Here is a 20,286-nt window from a genome sequence, read left to right as displayed (position 1 = left end):
TGATTTCTGCGCCGTTTCGCTGCGCCGTTTTGAAGAATTGCAAAAAGGTAGCAGGATGAGAATGACAGCCTTTGTGTTAATATACCTTGAAATACTGAACTGAAATTGTAAGCGGGAAATAGCATTGTAACCGTGATTACTGTACTTTGCGAGGCCCACTTGTCTGAGGAAAAGCGGTACCATGTCTAGTTTATTTGCGTTTGATTCCAAACTGCAAATCCGATACGTACTTTCTAACCGCGTCAGATCTTCGCTTTTCTTGATAATTCTTATAATTTAACATTGGTTTAATTTTTAGATTGATTTTTTTCGTGCACTTTTCGAATTTGGCAAATCAATTTGTTTCAAAGACATAATAATTTCTGCGAACCAGCTACCGTATTTGCAATCAATTTACATGCGTTTCACTGCCCGCCGTGCCCGGAAGTTTCAAAACCATGCAGACCCTGAATTTTGCTATAAGGTTAAACCGCGAAAGCCAGTGCACTTTGTTACATATTTAACTCATGACAACGAACGAAATCAAGGTAACGGAAGTATGCTATGAGGTGCGTTCCTTGTACTCGGAGAAATACACTCGACACCGGCACCAGGTGAATGCAAAGCAAGCGTCGATGTAAGCTGAAAACCCCGAAACATTTATAGCACTTAAAGTGTTTCCGGCAACGATCACGTTGTTCTCGAGTGGTTCTCATTGCACAAGAACTAGGATCGCGTTTTGAGGAATCCTTAGGCCTAGAATATGACTGGACATGCTTAATTGCATCACACTGCTTTTTTTTTAAAAAAAATAACGAAAAATTGCCAAATTTGATTGTGCAAAATGGATAAAAAAATAAATTTTCAGCAGAAAATCTGTTTACAGGGGCGATTCTATACACAGCCGTCTGTGAAGTCGGTAATTACGAAATGTTTAATCCTTCGTAAGAACGCGCGGTCAGTGGTTGCGATTCACTTTTTTGATGCGAACTTTAGCTTTTCTCTTGTCTCTCTGTCAGCAGGCACCTCCGTCCTCACGCTGATAGGATTACCACTGTGTTCCGCCAATAGTTTATGGGTCCTTTTATCGGGAAGTTTCGCGTAAATAGATTCAGCCCTTGAGTCTGCGCCCTCGTAATGTGTTGGTGTCTCGTACAGTTCTTCCCTTCCAGATCCTCTGGCTTCGGCTACTGTTTGTACGAACGCAGGACGACCTGGATGCCTTTGCAGGGCAGGCTTCTCTTTCGACAACTTTTCGGGAAGATTCTTTTCAGATATGCCGGAAACATTTACGCGTGAATGCTCTGCAGCTGAACAAAAAAATATTATTAGAAATAATAAAAATACGGATGCAAAATCGCTGTGACCAAGTCTGTGATTGTATAATCCGAAAATTTATTAATAACATTCTAAAAACGTTGTGTGTGTTATTGAAAATTTCTCATTCGCAACAAAATAAAATGATGTTGTTGGCTGTTGTTAATACGCTTACACTGAGAGGCCTGATCGTGCATAGATGCTTTTTTATTTGTATATTTGTATATTTGTATTCTATATATTCCTTGCTGGGTTTCGCTTGTTGCAGATTTATTGACACCGAGAAGAAGAAAAAATGAAGTGGTGCTATCGTATCTATATTCTTTTACGATTATATATTCTTTCTATATTCTTTTTTTCCACATCATCTCACACTGATAGTCACAGTCTAACCGATTCTGATACTTGCCAGGCATCTGCACAACGGCATCTGTACTATGACCTTTCCCTGGGCATGTCTTGTAAATTATAAATGGGATCTTATGTAGGATCGTCTTACTTGAACGCTCAATCTCAGCGGCTGCCAATCCCGTGCTTTCGGAGATTTGTGGGTCTTCCGGCCTACTGGAAATGAGGTAAACCATCTCAAAAGGTTTTCGTATCGATGGTGTTGCAGCAAATGACACTGCACAAGCAGGAAGAAGTTGGTTTCGCAGTGTTGACACGCTTTCTCGCTCGGTTGGTTCAAAGCGGAAACAGGAAGCGAACAGTTCCAACAATGCGGTATAGTCCCCACAATAGCTCTGATAATCGGGCTGGCTCTTACCGCTTGCCGCCATTATTGTGATAGCAAGAAACGGGTTTTGCTCGTAATTAAGGCAACGTCTTTCTTTATTTTTAAAAGTAGCATAATGTAGAGGATGGGTTTCGCTGATAAGGTATAACAACAAACATCCAAATCCCCAAACGTCCGCCCTCTGGAAGCATTCTATGCCCATTAGCCCAGTTTCTGCAATGATTTCCGGAGCAGCATACAACAGAGCACGCACGGCTTCCTCGTGATGGTATTTTACATAATCGGAATCGATTTCGTCCATTTTCAGCACGGAAACTTGCGCTGTCCGTCCCGAAACAACAACTTTATGCGGACGGAAATCAAAGCCACCTTCCTGATTGTCATGGCGCGAGGCAACGGTATCTATAATTGCTGCGGCAACCTCCAATTTGTCCAACATACGACAGGAAGGCTTCTGAATGAAATCCTCAACAGTATTCATGGTATGATTTATCAGCTTTTTACAATCCAATATTTTGGAAATTAGGACGAATATCCCGTATAAACGATAGGAAAAACTGATAAAAATTCTGGATATTTTGTCAGTTGCTGTTGCGTTATTAATAACTAACTGATCAACATACGACGATTTCTGCAGCAATGGTTTTTATTTTGCTTCGGCCTAGCGAAGAAACAGTGTCTGTGTGATTGCATGACTTGCACTAGCTCTACCGGTTTATTGCCTACCGTAGAACTACTAATCTCTGCGTCAACCGCATGGTTGCATGCCTGGGGGCGTTTGCGTTTGATGAAAAGATAAAAAGCTGATGAAAAGCATTACTAATACGTACTACACTGCAAGGCGCAATGGCGACAGTGCTATGCTGCGCCTACAACCACTCGCGCAATCTAGAAGCTGTCAAGCAGAGCTGAAAATATTTATTTCAAGGAGAAGTGAGTAAGCCTAATGGTAGTCTACAGTATTAGGAAGTCAATTTTTCTTAACTGAGCGCTTCTTTTGTAAAAATAGTTTTTACGCATTGACTGCTATATTTTCACAAGACTGCAATACAACGCAGCTTTCAGGGTATAAATTCATTTATGGGAATTTCGTTTATGCCATTATTTATTGACTGCGACAAGTTGATGAAAACTTTTTCGTTTTAGATGTTCGTAGTGGAAGATATACTCCCAGAAGGCGGATTCATAAGCAAATTACCGAAGGACTGGCAGCCTCGAGATGAACGGATGCAGCGGCTACTGTTTACCGTAGACCATCAAAACCAGAAGATCTTCATAAAAGCTGTCACGGCGAAGATCAAGCGGGAAGTTTTTAACAGTACATTTGTTCCAAGGATAAGAGTGTTACTTAACCTGGATCATTGGAATGTTACCAAATACTGCGGCTTAGCTCTTGCCGAACCTGTTTACTGCAATGAAAACCACCTTTGCCATCTTACAGCCAGCCTTTATTACGCCGGTATTTAATCGCAGTTCATACACGAAACCCGAAAATTTTCTGCCTGCTATGGCAGGGGATAAAAGGTGGCAGTGGCACCTGCCACTGGCAATTGCCACCGGCAGTGGCGGTTGCCACTACGCGTTCTGGCAAGCGATATACTGTAACGTGGCAACTGCCGGAACAAGGAAATGAGATAGATGTGCCAGCCAACGATAATCTCTGTATAAAATATCTAAAAAATTAAAAAGGAAGTAAGTCGCCGGGTAGTTCTAATTTATGGTACGTGTTCTGGTGGTGGTAGAGGTAAGCGTAGCGGTACTGGTGGTGGTAATGGGACTGGCAGCGGTTATGGTAGTGGTAAGGTGGAAACCCAAATTCCTTAGCTGTCTTGATTTTCTCATCTGTTTTTGGGATGTTTTCTTATGCATTTGTTTTCTTACTCGCTAGGTTTTCTTATGGTTGCTTCTTAGATTATTCTTAGATTTTCTTAGGTTTCTTAGGTGAATTCGGGTTATTCTTAGGTTATTCTTAGGTTATTCTTAGGTTATTCTAAGGTTTTCTTTTCTGAGGTCTTCAATTTTTTTTCTTAAGTTTTGTGTTGTTTCTTAAGAAAATCTAAGAAATAAACTAAGAAACAGCAAAATATATCCTAAGAAATCTAAGGAAAATAATAGAATTAAGAATGCTGAAAAAGCTAGGAAAGTAGGAAAACTGGGACACCTGACAATGAGAAACCAAGCAAAACAAGGAAATCTGAGAAAATTGAAAAGATGCAGTCCCACGTCCGTAACCACTTCCATTACCATCACCACCACCATTAAAACCACCAGTACCTAAGAATTATGTACTATACCTACCATTACCGGCATCGGTGACACTACCAGCACCGCTACCACAGCAAATACCAGAACCATTGACTAGCGTTACCCGGTGACTTACTCCCTTCTGAATTTTTTTTTTATTTAAGAAAGAGATTATCGTTGGATGGCACGTCCATCTCATTTGAAAATTCGGTCAGTTGCCACGTTTTATCGCTTGCCAGAACTCGTAGTGGCAACTGCCACTGCCGGTGGCAGCTGCCAGTGGCAGGTGCCACTGCCACCTTTTATCCCCTGCCGCCTGCTATAACATCATGATTTTTGTTTAGGTAATGATTTACGCGCTTGGACGAAAAATAATTTGAAGGACACTGGCGTCATCTCCCCTGAGCACATAAAACAGTTTCTCTGCCACGTGTTAACCGGGCTCCATTACTTGCATGTACAGTGCAAACACAAAATATTTCACTGCGATATCAAGCCACAAAACCTGATTGTAGTTCACGCTGACCAGCGTGTAGTGATCATCGACTTCGAAGGAGCTGCAGTAAATGGGGAACTGAGCCACGAAACGGAGAACAACTGCTACACTCCTATATACGCCGCCCCGGAACTCTTGCACTGTACTGCTTTAGCTCCCAATGAAGAAGCAGAAGTTTGCGGTAAAACCGATATCTGGAGTGTGGGCTGCGTTGCGATATACCTGGCAACCGGGGAGGAGCCCGTCATTTGCGAGTGGAAAGGCAGTACGGGACCAGGAACGCACGAATGGGAGAACTATTCTTATGGCAAAAAATATACATATCATACAAGTGCGGTGGTGTCTGTTGGTGGTCGAAAAGGCAAGCCACAACTGCCGGAACTTTCCAGTGCCGAAGGAGACCAGAATTTGTTAAATTTTATAAAGTCGTGCTTAATGTTCGACCCGGAACAGCGGAAGTCGGCAGCAGAGCTTTTGCATGATGCATATTTAAAATCAGCAGCTCCAGAATTCTGCCCTAAGTTCATGGATAACAGCATGTGCGCAATCTTAAGCGAGGGAAAGGAACGACAGCGTCTGGAATCATTCTGATGGCAAGAGACCGTCAGCGTTGCATAAACCTCAAATGCCTTTATAGTCGGAAATAAATTATACATTTTAGAAATCAATATTAAGCGCAGCTACCGAACATTGTTATCTTTAAAAATATAGACTGCTGTCACTGCGGGACACATACAATGGACGACGAAAAGAAGTTGAACCGATCAGTCGGTCCGCGGTTCAAAAATAACCTCGCAACGACACGCCACCAGTAAAACTTAGACGCTTACTCACTTTCTTTGCATGCTACTCACGCTCGCGCTCCGTGAATATCGAAGTGCAACTACCCTAATTGCACAATATCAAAAGGCGTAGAAAAAAATTCTTAACTTTTTTATGCTAAACGTGGCTGTTTATGGCGAACAGCACAAATTCTAGCCATTTTGCTTTCTCGTAGGCACAGCATAGCCGATGTGTGCGCAAAACCGTTTGGCTTGCAATCTATGCTTAAGTCTATGGGAAAGCAAAATGGCTAGAATTTGTGCTGTACGCCATAAACAGCCACATTTTTAGTACCAAAAAGTTAATATTTTTTTCTACACCTTATGATATGCAATTAGTATAGTTGCACCTCGATATTCACGGAGCGCGAGCGTCTGAAAGTAGCATGCAAGGAAAGTGAGTAAGCGTCCAAGTTTTACTGGTGGCGTGTCGTTGCGAGGTTATTTTTGAACCGCGGACCGACTGATCGGTTCAACTTCTTTTTGTCGTCCGTAGTAAATGCGGTTTGCTATGCATAGACCCTACCAGTCTGTATAAGGTGATAAGCTGATAAGGATTAGGATGGTACCATAAGTCCATGCTCCTGTTGTGCGGTATTTTGTTAGAACCAGTTTCAGAATGTTTTTACAGTCCAACACAAAACCTCTTTACCGATCTGCTTATTTGTTATTTACGAAGTATTATAAATCAATTATTTCCATTAATAATGAACGAATATTTTGCTTGTTTTCCATTACTGACCGTTACATATGACTCCGAATTCATCATTACTTAACTGAATCAATTAGTTTTTCCAGCTTTTTTTGTTTCCTTCTAATTTGCTTCGAAAGCTCAGGTTTTGCATTTCTGCTTCAATGGTTACGCGGCTGTGGAGATATAGATCTTTTTCCTTGGCATCCTAACGAATACACCTGACCGATCCTCGTATGTACACGTGCCGTAGATCTGTGTACTCTTTATACGGGATGGTGTACAAAACTTGCGATTTGGCAAACAGGCAGCTGGATATACAGTAGCTATTCACCAATGGACTTCAATCTCATAATCCAAAATAAATTTTATTCAACGCCAAGGGGAAAGCTGTGTTGACTAAGCCTTGAAAACTTTCATTTGCGCACAAGAAGCACTATCAAACTTGTGTGAAACGATAATACTTTTAGTTACCGTTGCTGCTCTCAAGCGTCGACTTTGCTGACACTCACAGTCTTATCATGGTGCGCAATGACTTTTGATTGTTGCGCACGATATTCTTCTGGTAAGATGATAACCTGTCATATGTCAAATTCCAGCACAATTGTTGTCTAGAATCAGATGTGCTCATTCAACAATACGTCTATCACATTCATTTTCGGAACAATTTGTCCATTAAAGCCACCTGAAAGTGCGCCAGTGTTCTCACCTTTTTATTTATACAGACCACATCCGTTTACAAACGATAACATTGCAGGCGGTTAATGTACACATAATACGATTACGGTGTAATGTTGACTAACTGAATATAAATGTCTACGATTGGGCATCGGCCTTCATTAAACAATTTTTCAAAATTAACATTTGTAATTGGAATTAGCTTCTACCACTTCCTTTCTTCACGACTGTGGAATTGCGCTGGACAATTTTTTTGGAGCTTAAATCCTGCACTTACCCTGCTTTCTACCTTTCAGTTGGTGGCACGACCTCATTTGGTGCGGTTGCTGCACGGTCGAGCTCGGACTGTACTGTAAGTGAGACAAATCCTTCGATCCATGCGCTTGGTTTCTTGATTCTTCCTTTTACTTAATCTAGTTAATGTTACTAGTAAATCGCAGTGCTTCCTGTCACTTTAACGGTGTGCAAATATTTATTTCCACCCTTGTCACCTAACATTGTAAATAGACCGGGTCGTTCGTGCTGATTAAAGGAATTTACTTTTAGGGAAGTGCCGTTATTCATCTATTGTTACATATGGTTATACCTACAACGCGTTTCCGTAACCAGTCACACATCAATCCGCACGATTTTTTGTCTGATTGAAGACCCTCTTTTTGGGACGGCAGAACTGTATGAACTGCAACAGCCATGCCCATTGCATGGCTAGCAAAAAAACTTTTCGGGAACGTGGGGAGGAATGCTGGGGCTGTTGCTGCCGCCCAAACGCAAGCCGGTCTGGAACGATTCGGACGGGATCTTCAGCAAGCGGCAATCCAGCTGCGCCACACCCAGCACATCGTCCACGCAATCGGCCAGCACACTGTACACGGACTAGACCCGGTGGCGCAGTTCGGCCAGCATCTGCAAAAGGCCGCGGAAGCTTTCCAGAATATGCAGATGAATGTCGGCGGTCTGGAAACGGTGGGACGGGAACTGGGACGCGAGTTCGGCCAGTCATTGGTAGAGGCTGCCGAAATTCTCACCAATTACAATATCGATATTTCTGGACTGAACGAAGTCGGCGAGAGTTTCGGTCAGCGGCTGCTGGAAGTGGCCAAGGTGATTGGAAACACCAATCTCCACGTGCACGGACTGGAAAGGTTGGGTGTAGCGCAGTTCGGTAACAGTGTGGAGCGAGCGTTGGCGCATATGCGCGACATGCAGGTGGATATTGGACCATATACATTCCGGGCCATGCTGCATGGTTACGATGTGGTGACGTACGCCGTCCAGGTGGCTCTGCTTATCGTTGTTTTAATCGGCTGGCATCTTGTACGGCATGACGATTTTTGGCCAGGGATTCTTACAGCCGTTGTTGGACTGACGGCGTTAGTCTATACCACGGTTTTCAAGCCACGGGCGTTGGAAAATCTCGCAGCGAGAACCACCATTCTCACACCGGTCACGACTACAAACAAGGAACAGGAACCCGAAGGGTAAGCACAAGAACAGGGGTTAGTAATACTGTCATGCTTCCGATATTAAATTTTAAAATCCCTGTTTTTATTTTATATTAAATTTTAAAATGTCATCGCAAAACAGACAACCGCCACAATGTTGCGGTCACCGATCTTTCTGCGCACTGTCCACCCAGAAAAGTAATTTTATGCAACTTGATACGTAAACAGCGTAACTGTATCGAGGAACTATGGATGAACTCCATGACAGAATAAAAGTAACTTAGCACTGAAAAACAACGGAACTGAATTTTGTATGAACAAAAGCGTTAGAACTACCGTCAGCTTAGGCTGTTCGGGTAGCCGCGAGCTAAAAGGACTGGTAACGGTAATGTCCGATCGTTATTTAAGATTTTTTCCCGAAAGCCTTTTTATTGCCGAGAATTTGTTGAATACCGCAATTTGTTGGTTTCCGGTATTTGCTGATTGTGGTCCTGATTCCTGACGGAAGTGTTGTCTTTCAAATAGTGGTGCAAGAAACCCACTGACAGCACCAGATGAAGCAGCACCACTTCAAGAGGAGCCCTTGTGTACAGCGCTTTCCAGTAGCGTACGACAAGATACGCATCTAACAAAGCCAAAGTATTTTGTGGACTTTGAGTTTCCATGTCCGGGACACCGCTATGAAACCTGTGGTGTTCTGGACCGAGCGTGGTTTTGCGACACGTGCCGATCACGAATTCAGTACGGGTACGACGATAAACTGTATTGTCAGTGTGGAAGTGCCCCCGCCAACACGTATCGCTTCCGTTGTAACAAGCCTGGCCACGGGATCGGCCAAATCCATGCAGAGCCTCAAGAACTAAAAAAGAAACTGCGAACCTATAAACCTCCGAAGGAAATAAATCTGCTCCTTTTAGGTTGAAGATCAATGATTTGTCGGCATTATGTCTTAACGGCCACCAGCGTGTACAATGGCATGGCGACTCGGGGGCGTGGTTGAATACGCTTCCCGCACGCCACCATCGGACGTTATTGAGGAAAGAAGAAGAGATAAGAACTGGTACAACCCTGCAATTCCGGTATCCGCGTTGTACAGGAACACCAGGCACTCACCTTTTATTTAGTTTATAGTCCGCAGGCTCAACTGTGCGTAAGCCGCTTTTGTCTAGCAATATCTTAAAGATTTTGTTGCTGACAGGTGAACCTGGTGTCGGAAAGTCCACATGGATTAACGGCTTCATCAACTACCTAACCTATGATTCGTTGACCATAGCCGAGCGGGAAGGTCTCATATGTTTGATACCCTCGTCTTTCACTCTAACGGAGGAAAATTACGTACCCAGACAAATTAACATGGGTTACAATCCCGGTGGGACGCTTGTCGAGCATAAAGCGAACAGTCCGCTGGCAAGCAGGGAATTAACCGATGATGCCCCACAGGATACCAAAACTTACGCCTTTCCGTACAAAGACCGCATCGTTCGCTTAATCGATACCCCAGGAACTGGGAACACTCTTGATCCGGATCGCGACAGGAAAAATTTCGAGAAGATCCTCTCACATATCTCGCATGTCTCAGAGATTCACGGAATATGCGTTCTTCTAAAACCCTTTTGCACTATGTCCAACCTGATGTTCCAGTTCTGTGTGCAGGAACTGCTGGCTCGCCTGCACAAAGATGCTTCCCGCAATTTGATCTTCGTCTTTACTCATACGCGGTCGACATGGTATCGCCCTGGGGACACAATGGCGCCACTGGCCACACTTTTGGAGCAGAGTAGCAATATCAATATTCCGCTAAACAAAAGCACCATGTTTTGTCTGGACAACGAGTCGGTACGGTTCCTGGCCGCTAGCAAAGCCGGGATCCAGTTCAGCAAGAAGGAGCGGGAGAATTATGCCAAAAGCTGGGAGAAGTCGGTGGAGGAGACGGCGCGCTTGATAGATCACGTGACCCGACTCGACGCGCACCAAACGCAGGCAACCATTACGTTGAATGAAGCACGCTGCTTATTCCGGGACCTGACGAAACTCATGGCGCAAATCACCACGATTCACGAAGCAAACATCAACAGTACGCATGGCAAACAGAATGAACTGGCGTTACTTAAAGAATATAAGGGCGTCCTCCTGAGTAAACAGTATGTTAGCAAGGACCAATTGGAGCTGGTGGAAATCCCTCATCCGCGGTTGGTGTGTACTGCGCCGAGCTGCATCGAGATGTACTTGTACCAGGACAATACGGGGCAGACGCGGATTAATCACAAGACATGGTGCCACCCGCACTGTGAAGCGCAAGACGTACCCGCTGGGACGACTAATGTTGAAGCCTTGCGTATATGTCAAATGATGAACGACGCCGGTAAATGCACCCATTGTGGATGCGGTTATGAAAACCACATGCTTGTCAAAAACGAATACCGTGTCAAGCCCATTAAGGTTATGGACGAGAGCATTCCCGGTCTGTTAAAGCAAAAGGATCTGGATATTGTAGCGGCGGAAAATGTTGTCCGCCAGTTAGAGAGCCAGAAGGTGGAGCTACAGAATGAGCTGGATATCATCATCACCATGGCATCGAAATATGCTTATTTTCTGAAAACCAACGCCATGTCCAATCACAAGGATGCTCTGGATGAATATCTCCACCAGCTGATTAACCAAGAAAAGCAGAAAGTTGCTGCCGGAGGGGATCGCCAGACACTGGATGTCTGCGAAGAGATGCTGCGACGCTATACGCACGAACGCGCTGTCCTGCCGGGCGCGCTTAACAGCGCAAATGATTTGCCTACCGAAGTCACGGCCAGGACGATGCAGGAAGACGTTGAACGGTTGCTTGGGCTGACGCTCATTGGGACGCTGTTCCGTAAAATGAACTGGATGGAACAGCATGCTGAACGTCAGCGCTTCAGCTACGTGGAGACGTTGTATCGCTCACGGAATGTCGTTCGCATTCGCGATTTGGCTCAGGTACGCAATACACCGCTGCATTCGCAGTCTCCACGAGGTGTCTTGCAGAGAATATGGGATGTACGGCCGTGGCACAAGCATCCACGAATGTGACCTTCTGCTTCAACCCTAAAAGCTCTAAAAATTGGCATTGGGTGTATCCCAGCGAGGCGGATAAACACGAGAGCTGATCCCCGACATTTCTTGAATAGCGAATTAGTTGGGCTAATATGAAGGGAAATGCCGCTGCAGTTGGGCACTTTGGCAGGAAAGAATAAACGACGGCGACAATTTTAGTTGTTTTATTCAGTCACGGCGACGATTTTAGACGACGGCGACGATTTTGGTTGTTTTATTCTGTCACGGCGACGATTTTAGTTGTTTTATTCAGTCTTGATATAACAGTGTGTACGGTTATATTGTTAACCGACAGTGGATGTATGAATTTATGAGAAATAAATTGCTGTAGTAAATATTGTGCTGCAACGTAAACATTACTATTAAGCCTTCGCCAATAGCATAAAATTTGTCTGACGCCACGAAAGGCGTACGCCACGCTTTTCCCGTTCCACAAATCTAATGCCATTTTCCAGTGGTATGGCACTCGCTCGGTGTACTGATGTGGTTGCCAACCACCGCTAGCATACATAGTTCTTTTAGAGGATACTCAAATTATATAACGCCTGTAAGAGTAGAATTTGTGAATTATGGTGTTGCTTTTCCTGTCCCGAGCAAGTGGGTACCATTGGGATATTGTCTGGCTTGGAACGTGACCCACATGTTACACCTTTCACGATACTTGAAGTAATGAACTGTTTGCACAAGTGCAATATTTTGGATTAGGGTAATAATCAAATGCAGCCGCACCGTTATCTGACGAAGAAGTTAAAGGAGACATGTGTCGCGAGCTGGCTAGCTGCATCCACAAGGAAGTGCTTTTCCTTTGCATAATTGTGCGCGACCGATCGGAACAAGCCAACGAAAACATTCATACAGGCCGTCTTGGTAGCTTAAGATGCTGTTGTGCCCAGTTGACAACACATCTTGTACAACATCGTGAAACGTATGCCTCCATCCATGCTGCCGTGTGCCAAACATCGAGGAGGAGGGGCCTCTCATTCCATCAAAGACTGTGCAATTGCCATTCGCCATCGGCATTTGGAGTGGGCGGAGTTGTCCAATCAGCTTTTGCTTCTTCATTCTTTTTTAGGCCCCTTTGTGATGTGCAGGTCGGCTTGCCCTTTTTGCGGCGCCAAAATGTTGCCTTGTTGTCAGTTACGTAGCACTTTGTTTGATTGTTTTCGTGAAATTGTGAACTACATGTATTGACGATCTTGAATTGTACCAACCACAGGACAATAAAGGCTGAGACACACATACGAACATATGTCTACGTATATCCGTACTCTGTACGCCATACTCGTGCTGAAGCGTTCATTAAAAATTCTTGATCTTGAAATCCTTGCCGTGATTCAAAGGAAGAATGCACGAAACCGACCAGAACTGTACCAAGCTGACAGCAGTTTTGGGGATTGCGGAATTCAAGCCGGCATCACCTCAACGAGTGTACAATGATCGTCCGTTAGGGCGCGGAAGTACCGGAAACATTGTTTTCAAAGCTCGAGATACCGTTAGCGGCCAGAAATTTGCCGTTAAAGTGATCGAATTCCGTCCAGAAATTGTGGCCAGTGCCATGAAAGCCAACGGTGCCACATGCGATGACCTCATAATCGCGTCTGTCAAGGAATTTCGATCTATCCGCGAATTCCAACATATGAATATTGTAATCTACCACTTTCTGGATATTATAGTGTCGATCCGCAGCTGCAGCAGTATTATCTGCGGATTTTCATGGAGCGCTGCTACGGTATGTGCTTATTTTATTGAAGTTATTACAATAAGATCCTTCCTGCATGGGCCATTTTACCAAGTATTGCATTTTCAAACGGCACGAAGAAAAAAATTAGATTATTAAATGCTAAATTTTGGCAGAAATATGTGAATCTCGTGCAGTAAATTTCAAAGCTTACGCTCCGCAAATATCACGAGATTTTCCTTTTAAAGGAAAAATAAATAACCGAAGACCGGGACAGGCTGTTATAAATGCATCCAGAAATCGAAATAAACGACTTTGAAAAGCAAAATGAAAACCTTATTCTGTCGCTACCAAAATTTCGGTAATAGTTTTAAATTAGCTTCCCATGTGAACGGCTGCGAAAAAATTCCATCCTGCGCTTTGCTTTAAGCTGAACTATAAATCTCCGAACTCGTGTTTCCTGCATTTTCTATGAGACATTTACATATTTTGGATTTCTTATGTCTTCCGTAAGTAGATGACTTATCAAAAGGGAGCTTCTGGGTTCCCTTCACTGTGACTTTTTACAACTGTTTTTTGCTGTAATAAATATTTATGCACGCTTTTCTGGATAGGGAAAACACTCGAGCTCGATGTGAGCGACAGCCGACAGGCATAGAGGATATAACACGGGCTACACGGCGGCCGACGTTCTCCGGCCTTTTCGCGACGTGGACGACGGTTTGGATTATCTGCACAGCCAGCTCACTGTGCACCGCGACTTGCGCCCCGAGAATATACGTATATTCTCGGGGCCATTTACCGAGTAGTTTTTCCCGAGCGTGTGCACCGAACGCTGAAAGTCGCCGACTACAGTGCGGCCGTCATGCTGCAGGACAGCGTGACCAAGGCAAGCAAAGTGCCAACGAACGGCGGTCCGCCCTACCATTACAGAGCCCCGGAAACATTGGATCCAAAAAAAATCGGGCGCCCCGGCCGTCGATCGGATATGTGGAGTCTGGCGTGCATCCTGATCTTGATGCTGCAGGGGCAGGAGCCAGTTTTTCGCTTCGATTCCCCGCGAGGTTACAGGGACGCGAAATCCAGTGCGGATGTGCAGCAGGCTCTGGTGAACGGGGTCAGGCCGTTCATTGACGGGGATTTCAAGCGGACGGCCCGGTACAAGAACGAAGAAGCGTTTCTGGGTCTGGCTGGACTCGTGGCACTGGCGCTTGCTACGTAGAAGAATGTGGCGGAACAAGAAATTTACGAGGTCGGTACAGTGGATGCAGATAGAGTACAGTGTCGGTACAGTGGCTACACTTAGGATACAGTGGATGCCGAATGGCATTCGTACCCATCACTGTACCTTTCACCGTGCCCATATTTGTATTTTCACAGCTTGCGTATAATTTCTCCTTTTTATTTTGCTCTACGTTTTACGTGTTAATACGAGCTGTTTTTCATATTTTATTTGGCGCATATTTTATTAAGGTAGGCCGGCTTTTATATAAGAATTCCCTAAACTCAACATAAGGCTTACTGTAGTGGTACTAAAAAATTCAGTTGAATACGTCGATGCAGAATGCGGTTAAAATATTATTAAATTTAGTATATTTTATCATACAAAACAGCATGATGTGGGATGCCAGGTCAAGCAAGCAAGTTAACCATTAACGTTTTTACAAATTCTTCGGTCATTCTGACGGCGGCCTGTACCATCGGTAGCCGGTTCCCCCGATTGTGGCAGATCGTTGAAATTGTTCTCCAGGAAGCAAGAGGAGCAACAGAAATCGGAGGTTGAAAATCGTAAGAATATGCCATATAATCTCGGACTCGGAATATGAAGATCATTCATCAGTCAAAGTGATCTTGCCTCCATACCGTCTTCCATGCTGTCGGTATGGAATTCGGCATTCTACGTTGGTGAATCCGATTACCAGCCATTTCCCGAGGCAAACTGCCCCCAAACATCAGCGACGACTGCGTAGTTGGCAACATAATTGGAATGGCATGAGAGCGGGACATCGGCAGACTGCCCGGAAACGATGACGATGCCATTTCCTCCAAGACACCTTGCTGCTGAACACGGCTGACGCGAATCGTATTGATAGAATCTGGCTGAGCGCACTCCCGCTCTAAACGCCTCGCACTCCCATCCCGAAACACTTGCATCGCCGAAGGCAATTCCGACGGCACGGTATTCACCACACAAGGAACACCTCCACTGCGGTCGTTTCTCGAGAATAGCTCAGAGGGGCTGGCTGTCGTGCTAGCACGACCATGCTAAAAAGAATTCCATTTGCGACAAGAGACAAACTTATGTACGGATGAGAGGGAATGGTTGTCCTACCACGGTCATACAACTGGGACAAAATTGTTGGTCTGTATCGTTGCCCAACCAATTCGGTGATTCCAGTGGTTCCAGTGATTCCAGTGATTCCAGCGATGATGTCGCTGGAGACGGCGTGCGCTAAAACAGAACTGCATGCTTACATTCAGTTTATTTCGATAAAACAGTAGGCCAGTACAGTAGCCGATCGAAGATTTTGCACCACCGAGTCTGGTATATCATTATCGCAAACGGCGAGCACGCTGCCCGATGACCTGTGCAATGTGTGGTAGAGGCAGTGAGCGCAGCTTTATAGCGCGGTTACAGGATATATTATGGCTCACAACTGATGCGGGCAAGAAGATCTTCTACCGTGATAATATTGTAACCTTTACGTGGCATTTAACTTACCGTTAGACGGAAAAAGTGCGCAGATTCTGCGGGCGCTACGTTGTCCAGCCGACCGGATTTCCTACGGATGGGTGGAGAGCTGCTCAATGGCCTTCCCTAAACGTAACGCGATTATCATGCATTCGTTTCCTGATAATGAGCTTGTTATGGCAAACAAATACCTCCCACCAAACATCCTTCCAAGATGTAAACTTGAGGAACTAAGCGGGCAGTTACATAATGGAACTTTAACTAATTCTCTGAAGTAGCCCTGCGGCTTCTGCTGAAAGCGTTTTGCTCCGCTAGTGTACATACCTGCACGAAGCAATGTTCGATTAGGGCTTTTGCACTGGGTCGATCCGACGTTTTGGCCTGAAAACACATGTCCAGAAAATTTTCCGCGGTATCTACAAACCGTCCCTTCAGTCCGCTTTTAGTTTGCCAGTCACTTTTATCGTAGAACGGTTTATCTCCGCGACTGAGTGCAATCTGTATCTCGAATTCCTGCAAGGGCCGTGCACCGGCTGAGGTTTCTTCGTAAAACCGGGACTCATGTCCATACAGCATCTCCAATACCGCACAGGCAACCCCCCAAATATCAGCCCGTGTTCTCGGCCAACCGTATGCCGGATTGAAATTTTCAGGTGCCATGTACCGGATGGTGCCGGCGCCCGGGAAAATTTCTTGGCTGCCGGTGACGGACCGCGCCAGCTGCACGATTAAACCAAAATCAGCGATCTTTGGTGTACCGTCGACGGTGAGTAAGATATTGGCAGCCTTCAGGTCACGATGGGCGATACGTTTTCCATGAAGATATCGTAGACCCTTAAGGACTCCCTTCAAATCCTCACGCAATTCCGATTTTTTATGGCGCAACTCTGCTGGGTCCCGGTATTTGTCCTGTAAGGTTCCGCCTAAGACAGCAGACATTTGTGGTAAATATACCCATTGTGAATCTGTCTTAAATGATTCTGATATGGCAGCCAGTATTCTCACTGAAGCAATGCTGCAATCAGCTGCTTTAAGAAAGCCTTTCCCAGATTTTATTATCAATAATGTGATGCTACAGCGATGGCACATTCGTATCAAATGAGAAAACTAGACCGTTTATTCCTTCCTGTTGACAGGGTAAAATCAGTAGATAGGCTGTAGTCACCGTTTATTGATGATTGTAGTCACGGTGGTTTCTTAAAGTGTTAGGTTTTTTTTATATGCTTTCAGGTTGTCGACAGTGTCTAGGGTCATCAGTCATCATCAGGGAGCCATTATGTCTCGGTGCGCTTTTTGCGGGGGCTCCGTCATTACGGGGAAGCTACAAATTCGATAATTATTGTAGTGTCAGAGGCGTACGACCGCGCCTGGTGCGTACGGTCCACACAGGACGTACTTGTGCCCATTGCATGCCGTTATCGCCTCTCTCGCTTTGCGTACGTGTGCTGCTGCTGCAATGACTCATCCGCTGAAGCGGATAGACGCAGCGCACACACTAAGCAGTACTTGCTCTCTCGTCCCTCTTTCGCAGTACTATTCAGCGTTCGTACGCTCGCGTTGGATGGAGTCCAGTCTGCACATCATCACACAGCTGATACGACTGCCCAGCAGCACGCACGTGGTTGCCGCCAGGATTCCATTCACGCCATCAGACGCTCAAGAACCTTTTAGCATCCACTTGCTAGATTTGGCCATCGATGCCTTTGTTCTTGCTTTCCCTGCTATTACGCAGCACTGTTCCTTTATTTGTACAATAAAGCTCACTTGTGATCTCCTCGCACTTGTCTGTTACAGTAGAGAATAACGTTGCAGAAAACTAATGTCCTAAGTTTAGTTAATTACACTATGTCTCAACGAGCTAATGCCAGCAAATTTGCGTATCGGTTTTTTTTAAATGCGGGCAAAATCGTAGTTAACATCAGAAGGTTCTAAACTACCACTGAATAACTTCCTACCCGGGCCATATTCCATCAGGATGAGAAATTCCGGTGCTTTCTCCAGAATGATGATATCCATATGCAGATATTTCAGTAGATTTTTATTCTTTGGGTCCGAGCTTAGCTGTAGGATAGTTTCAAATTCTTCGATCCAGCGTTTTAGATCTTCATCTACATGGTCCTTTCGCAATGGTATTAGCTTAGCGGCATACTGTTGACCGGAATCATCCTGGGCTAGGAACACGCCGCTGCACATTTCTCCTTGGCCAAGTTTTTCTGGTATAGTATACGGGAAAGATGGCTGATAATTGGCAGTGCCGACACTCTCGACTAATTCGGCGCAGACGGCGCCATCTTGCTTCTCGGTATCCATTTCCGGTCTATCTAACTAATTAAATATACTTGACCGATAGCCTGGAGTTAAAGTAAACAGTATAAGAAACCTTTATAAGCCAAAATCTTTTTGCTCAAATAGAATAGAATCCCTAATTGTACGATGACTACGATCAGACGACAGTGCACACGGCGCACCATTGAAATTTTAAGCTTCCCAACGAGCCGGTGACTAATGCGTAATTCATCCGTTTTAGTACTATCTTGGTCAGAACTAAAAGCACGTCCGTGATTCATTTTTTTTGTATTTCGTCATACCTTTCTGTCCCTCGCTAGAGCCATCTGTTGACTGACTTGCAGGGCCACGCACTCGTTACTCAGCCCGATATATACTACTACTACTACTATTACTACGGCACAAGAGCAGACGACCCCGAAGGGACTTCACGTCTGGTCGCACAAAAACAATTTTCTGCTAACAAAAACATTTAGGAGCGATTAACAGATCTGAGTAGAAATTTGAAAGAAGGTACAGAACTGGCTTCGAGAATTTTAGGATTAACAGCAAAAATTTTATCAAGAAGACGCTTTAGGCGCACTTCCATAGTCCACCCTCCGATAACTTTCTTTGCCCGCGTAACATCGATCCGGGCCGGCTTCCGCAAGTTGTAGCGCGTGGTGTTATCTTTTACTTGAATCATGTCCAGGAGGTAGGCCGGAAGCTGGAACTGATCTTTATTCCAGAACTTGAACAACCACACCGCATCGCTCTGACGCCATCGGTCGAATATGTGAGGGATACCCAACTTCTGATACAGTTCCGGAGTAACCGGCATCTTGAAATCAGCGATGGTTTTCAGACCTTTACGTTGTAGTCCGACTAGCTTGTCGCGCTCAGTCGAAGACGCTGCAGACCATACCGGCGACTGGTGTGCGATATGGCAGCCGAAGCAGGCGTGATAAAGACCTTTGCGCTGTGACATGCTGAGCCCTTGTTGTGCCCGTTTAATCATGGCAATGCCAAAATTCCCTTTCCATTGTACCTTTCTGAACTGCTCATTCAACTTCAGGTGATTATTGATTTCAACACCAAGATACCGTACACATTTCGCAATGTTAATTACCGACCCTTTAATGACGACTTCCGGATCCGGTTCTGTATTTCGGTCAGTGCATAATCACATCGCTTGGCATTTCTTTGGGTTTACTTGCAACAAATTTTCTTCCAGTGCTCGGCCGACGCGCACTAGTCCACTGTTCAATTTTGCGGCCGCAATGCTTTTCGTTCGTCCAGTCGCATGAGCGATCGTGTCATCTGCAAAGCAGTCGACATCGCAATCGCCTGCTCCCAACATCAGCACGTCATTAATGTATATGGTGAAAAGAATCGGTCCTAGCACAGTCCCTTGTGGTACACCAGATGTTAGCGGTAGCCAGTCAGACACTCGTTGACCATCTCGCACCCGCTGTACTCTTCCGGTGAGGTAACTGTGCAGCCACTCCACTACGATAACCCCGGCTCCTATTCGCTTCATCTTTTCTAACAACCGTGAATGGCTTACACTGTCGAATGCTTTCTTGAGATCTAAAAAACACAATGCCGTCACATTGCTACTGTCCAGTGTCTTTTTCCACTTTTCCGTTGTTTTTAGTAAAAGAGTTTCACAGGAATGGCCGTCTCGGAATCCAGACTGATTCGGGGATAGGATGTTGTGATCTTTCAGAAAGCGCACTAGTTGCAGTTGTATACATTTCTCGAAAGCTTTCGAGAAATTACAGAGCAGCGAAATCAGGCGAAAATCGTCAACACACTGCGGGGAACTGCTTTTAGGTAATGGGAAAACTTCCGCTTTTTTAAAGACGGAAGGAAAAACTCCGTCGTCTAGCGACCGATTCACCATCTGCGTTAGGACTGGGGCAATTAACGGCGCGATTCGCGAAGCGCGATCTTTCAATTATAGTAATCATCGAAAGAGAAAACCAAACGATAATGCCTGTTTGGCTGCCAATTTGATCTGTTTTTGACAAATTGACATACGGATGACAAATTGACAAGGTGGTTTTAAAATTCCGTTTTTTCTTGGGAATGACCAATTTTTTTTATGGATCTGTAGTTTTGCCTATTTTATTCATGGTAATTATCTAAAGAGTAACCCAA

At 44.9% G+C, this 20,286-nt stretch overlaps 3 protein-coding genes across 7 annotated transcripts; 2 read left to right on the top strand and 1 right to left on the bottom strand.

Annotated features, from left to right (window-relative positions):
- Nucleotides 1–645: 645 nt before the first annotated feature.
- On the bottom strand, nucleotides 646–6,525 carry LOC129594537 (uncharacterized). Of its 2 annotated transcripts, XM_055491255.1 has the most exons (3): nucleotides 6,371–6,525; nucleotides 1,796–2,693; nucleotides 659–1,289 (listed from the first exon to the last, which is right to left on the bottom strand). In XM_055491255.1, the coding sequence occupies exons 2-3, from the start codon at nucleotides 2,511–2,513 to the stop codon at nucleotides 952–954; spliced, it is 1,056 nt and encodes a 351-aa protein (XP_055347230.1). In that variant the 5' UTR covers nucleotides 2,514–2,693; nucleotides 6,371–6,525; the 3' UTR covers nucleotides 659–951. The 2 variants fall into 2 exon arrangements, with proteins under 2 accessions (XP_055347231.1, XP_055347230.1); XM_055491256.1 differs by lacking the exon at nucleotides 6,371–6,525 and having other exon boundaries at nucleotides 646–1,283; nucleotides 1,796–2,733.
- Nucleotides 2,887–5,513, top strand: LOC129594536 (uncharacterized). 3 transcript variants are annotated; one of them, XM_055491252.1, is made up of 3 exons: nucleotides 2,887–2,965; nucleotides 3,179–3,491; nucleotides 4,621–5,513. In XM_055491252.1, the coding sequence occupies exons 2-3, from the start codon at nucleotides 3,179–3,181 to the stop codon at nucleotides 5,361–5,363; spliced, it is 1,056 nt and encodes a 351-aa protein (XP_055347227.1). In that variant the 5' UTR covers nucleotides 2,887–2,965; the 3' UTR covers nucleotides 5,364–5,513. The 3 variants fall into 3 exon arrangements, with proteins under 3 accessions (XP_055347227.1, XP_055347228.1, XP_055347226.1); XM_055491253.1 differs by having other exon boundaries at nucleotides 2,950–2,969; XM_055491251.1 differs by lacking the exon at nucleotides 2,887–2,965 and adding an exon at nucleotides 2,968–3,098.
- Nucleotides 6,526–6,717: 192 nt separating the features above from the next.
- LOC129594573 (uncharacterized) lies at nucleotides 6,718–11,729 on the top strand. 2 transcript variants are annotated; one of them, XM_055491309.1, is made up of 5 exons: nucleotides 6,718–6,849; nucleotides 7,259–7,314; nucleotides 7,509–8,440; nucleotides 9,322–9,509; nucleotides 9,603–11,729. In XM_055491309.1, exons 3-5 carry the CDS (start codon nucleotides 7,653–7,655, stop codon nucleotides 11,462–11,464), a joined length of 2,838 nt encoding a protein of 945 aa, XP_055347284.1. In that variant the 5' UTR covers nucleotides 6,718–6,849; nucleotides 7,259–7,314; nucleotides 7,509–7,652; the 3' UTR covers nucleotides 11,465–11,729. The 2 variants fall into 2 exon arrangements, with proteins under 2 accessions (XP_055347284.1, XP_055347283.1); XM_055491308.1 differs by lacking the exon at nucleotides 6,718–6,849 and having other exon boundaries at nucleotides 7,059–7,314.
- Nucleotides 11,730–20,286: the final 8,557 nt, after the last annotated feature.

This window comes from Paramacrobiotus metropolitanus, unplaced genomic scaffold, assembly GCF_019649055.1.
Source record: "Paramacrobiotus metropolitanus isolate TYO unplaced genomic scaffold, Prichtersi_v1.0 Parri_scaffold0000069, whole genome shotgun sequence".
NCBI classification, from domain to species: Eukaryota; Metazoa; Tardigrada; class Eutardigrada; order Parachela; family Macrobiotidae; genus Paramacrobiotus; species Paramacrobiotus metropolitanus.
This window is presented reverse-complemented; position numbering and strand designations above follow the sequence as displayed.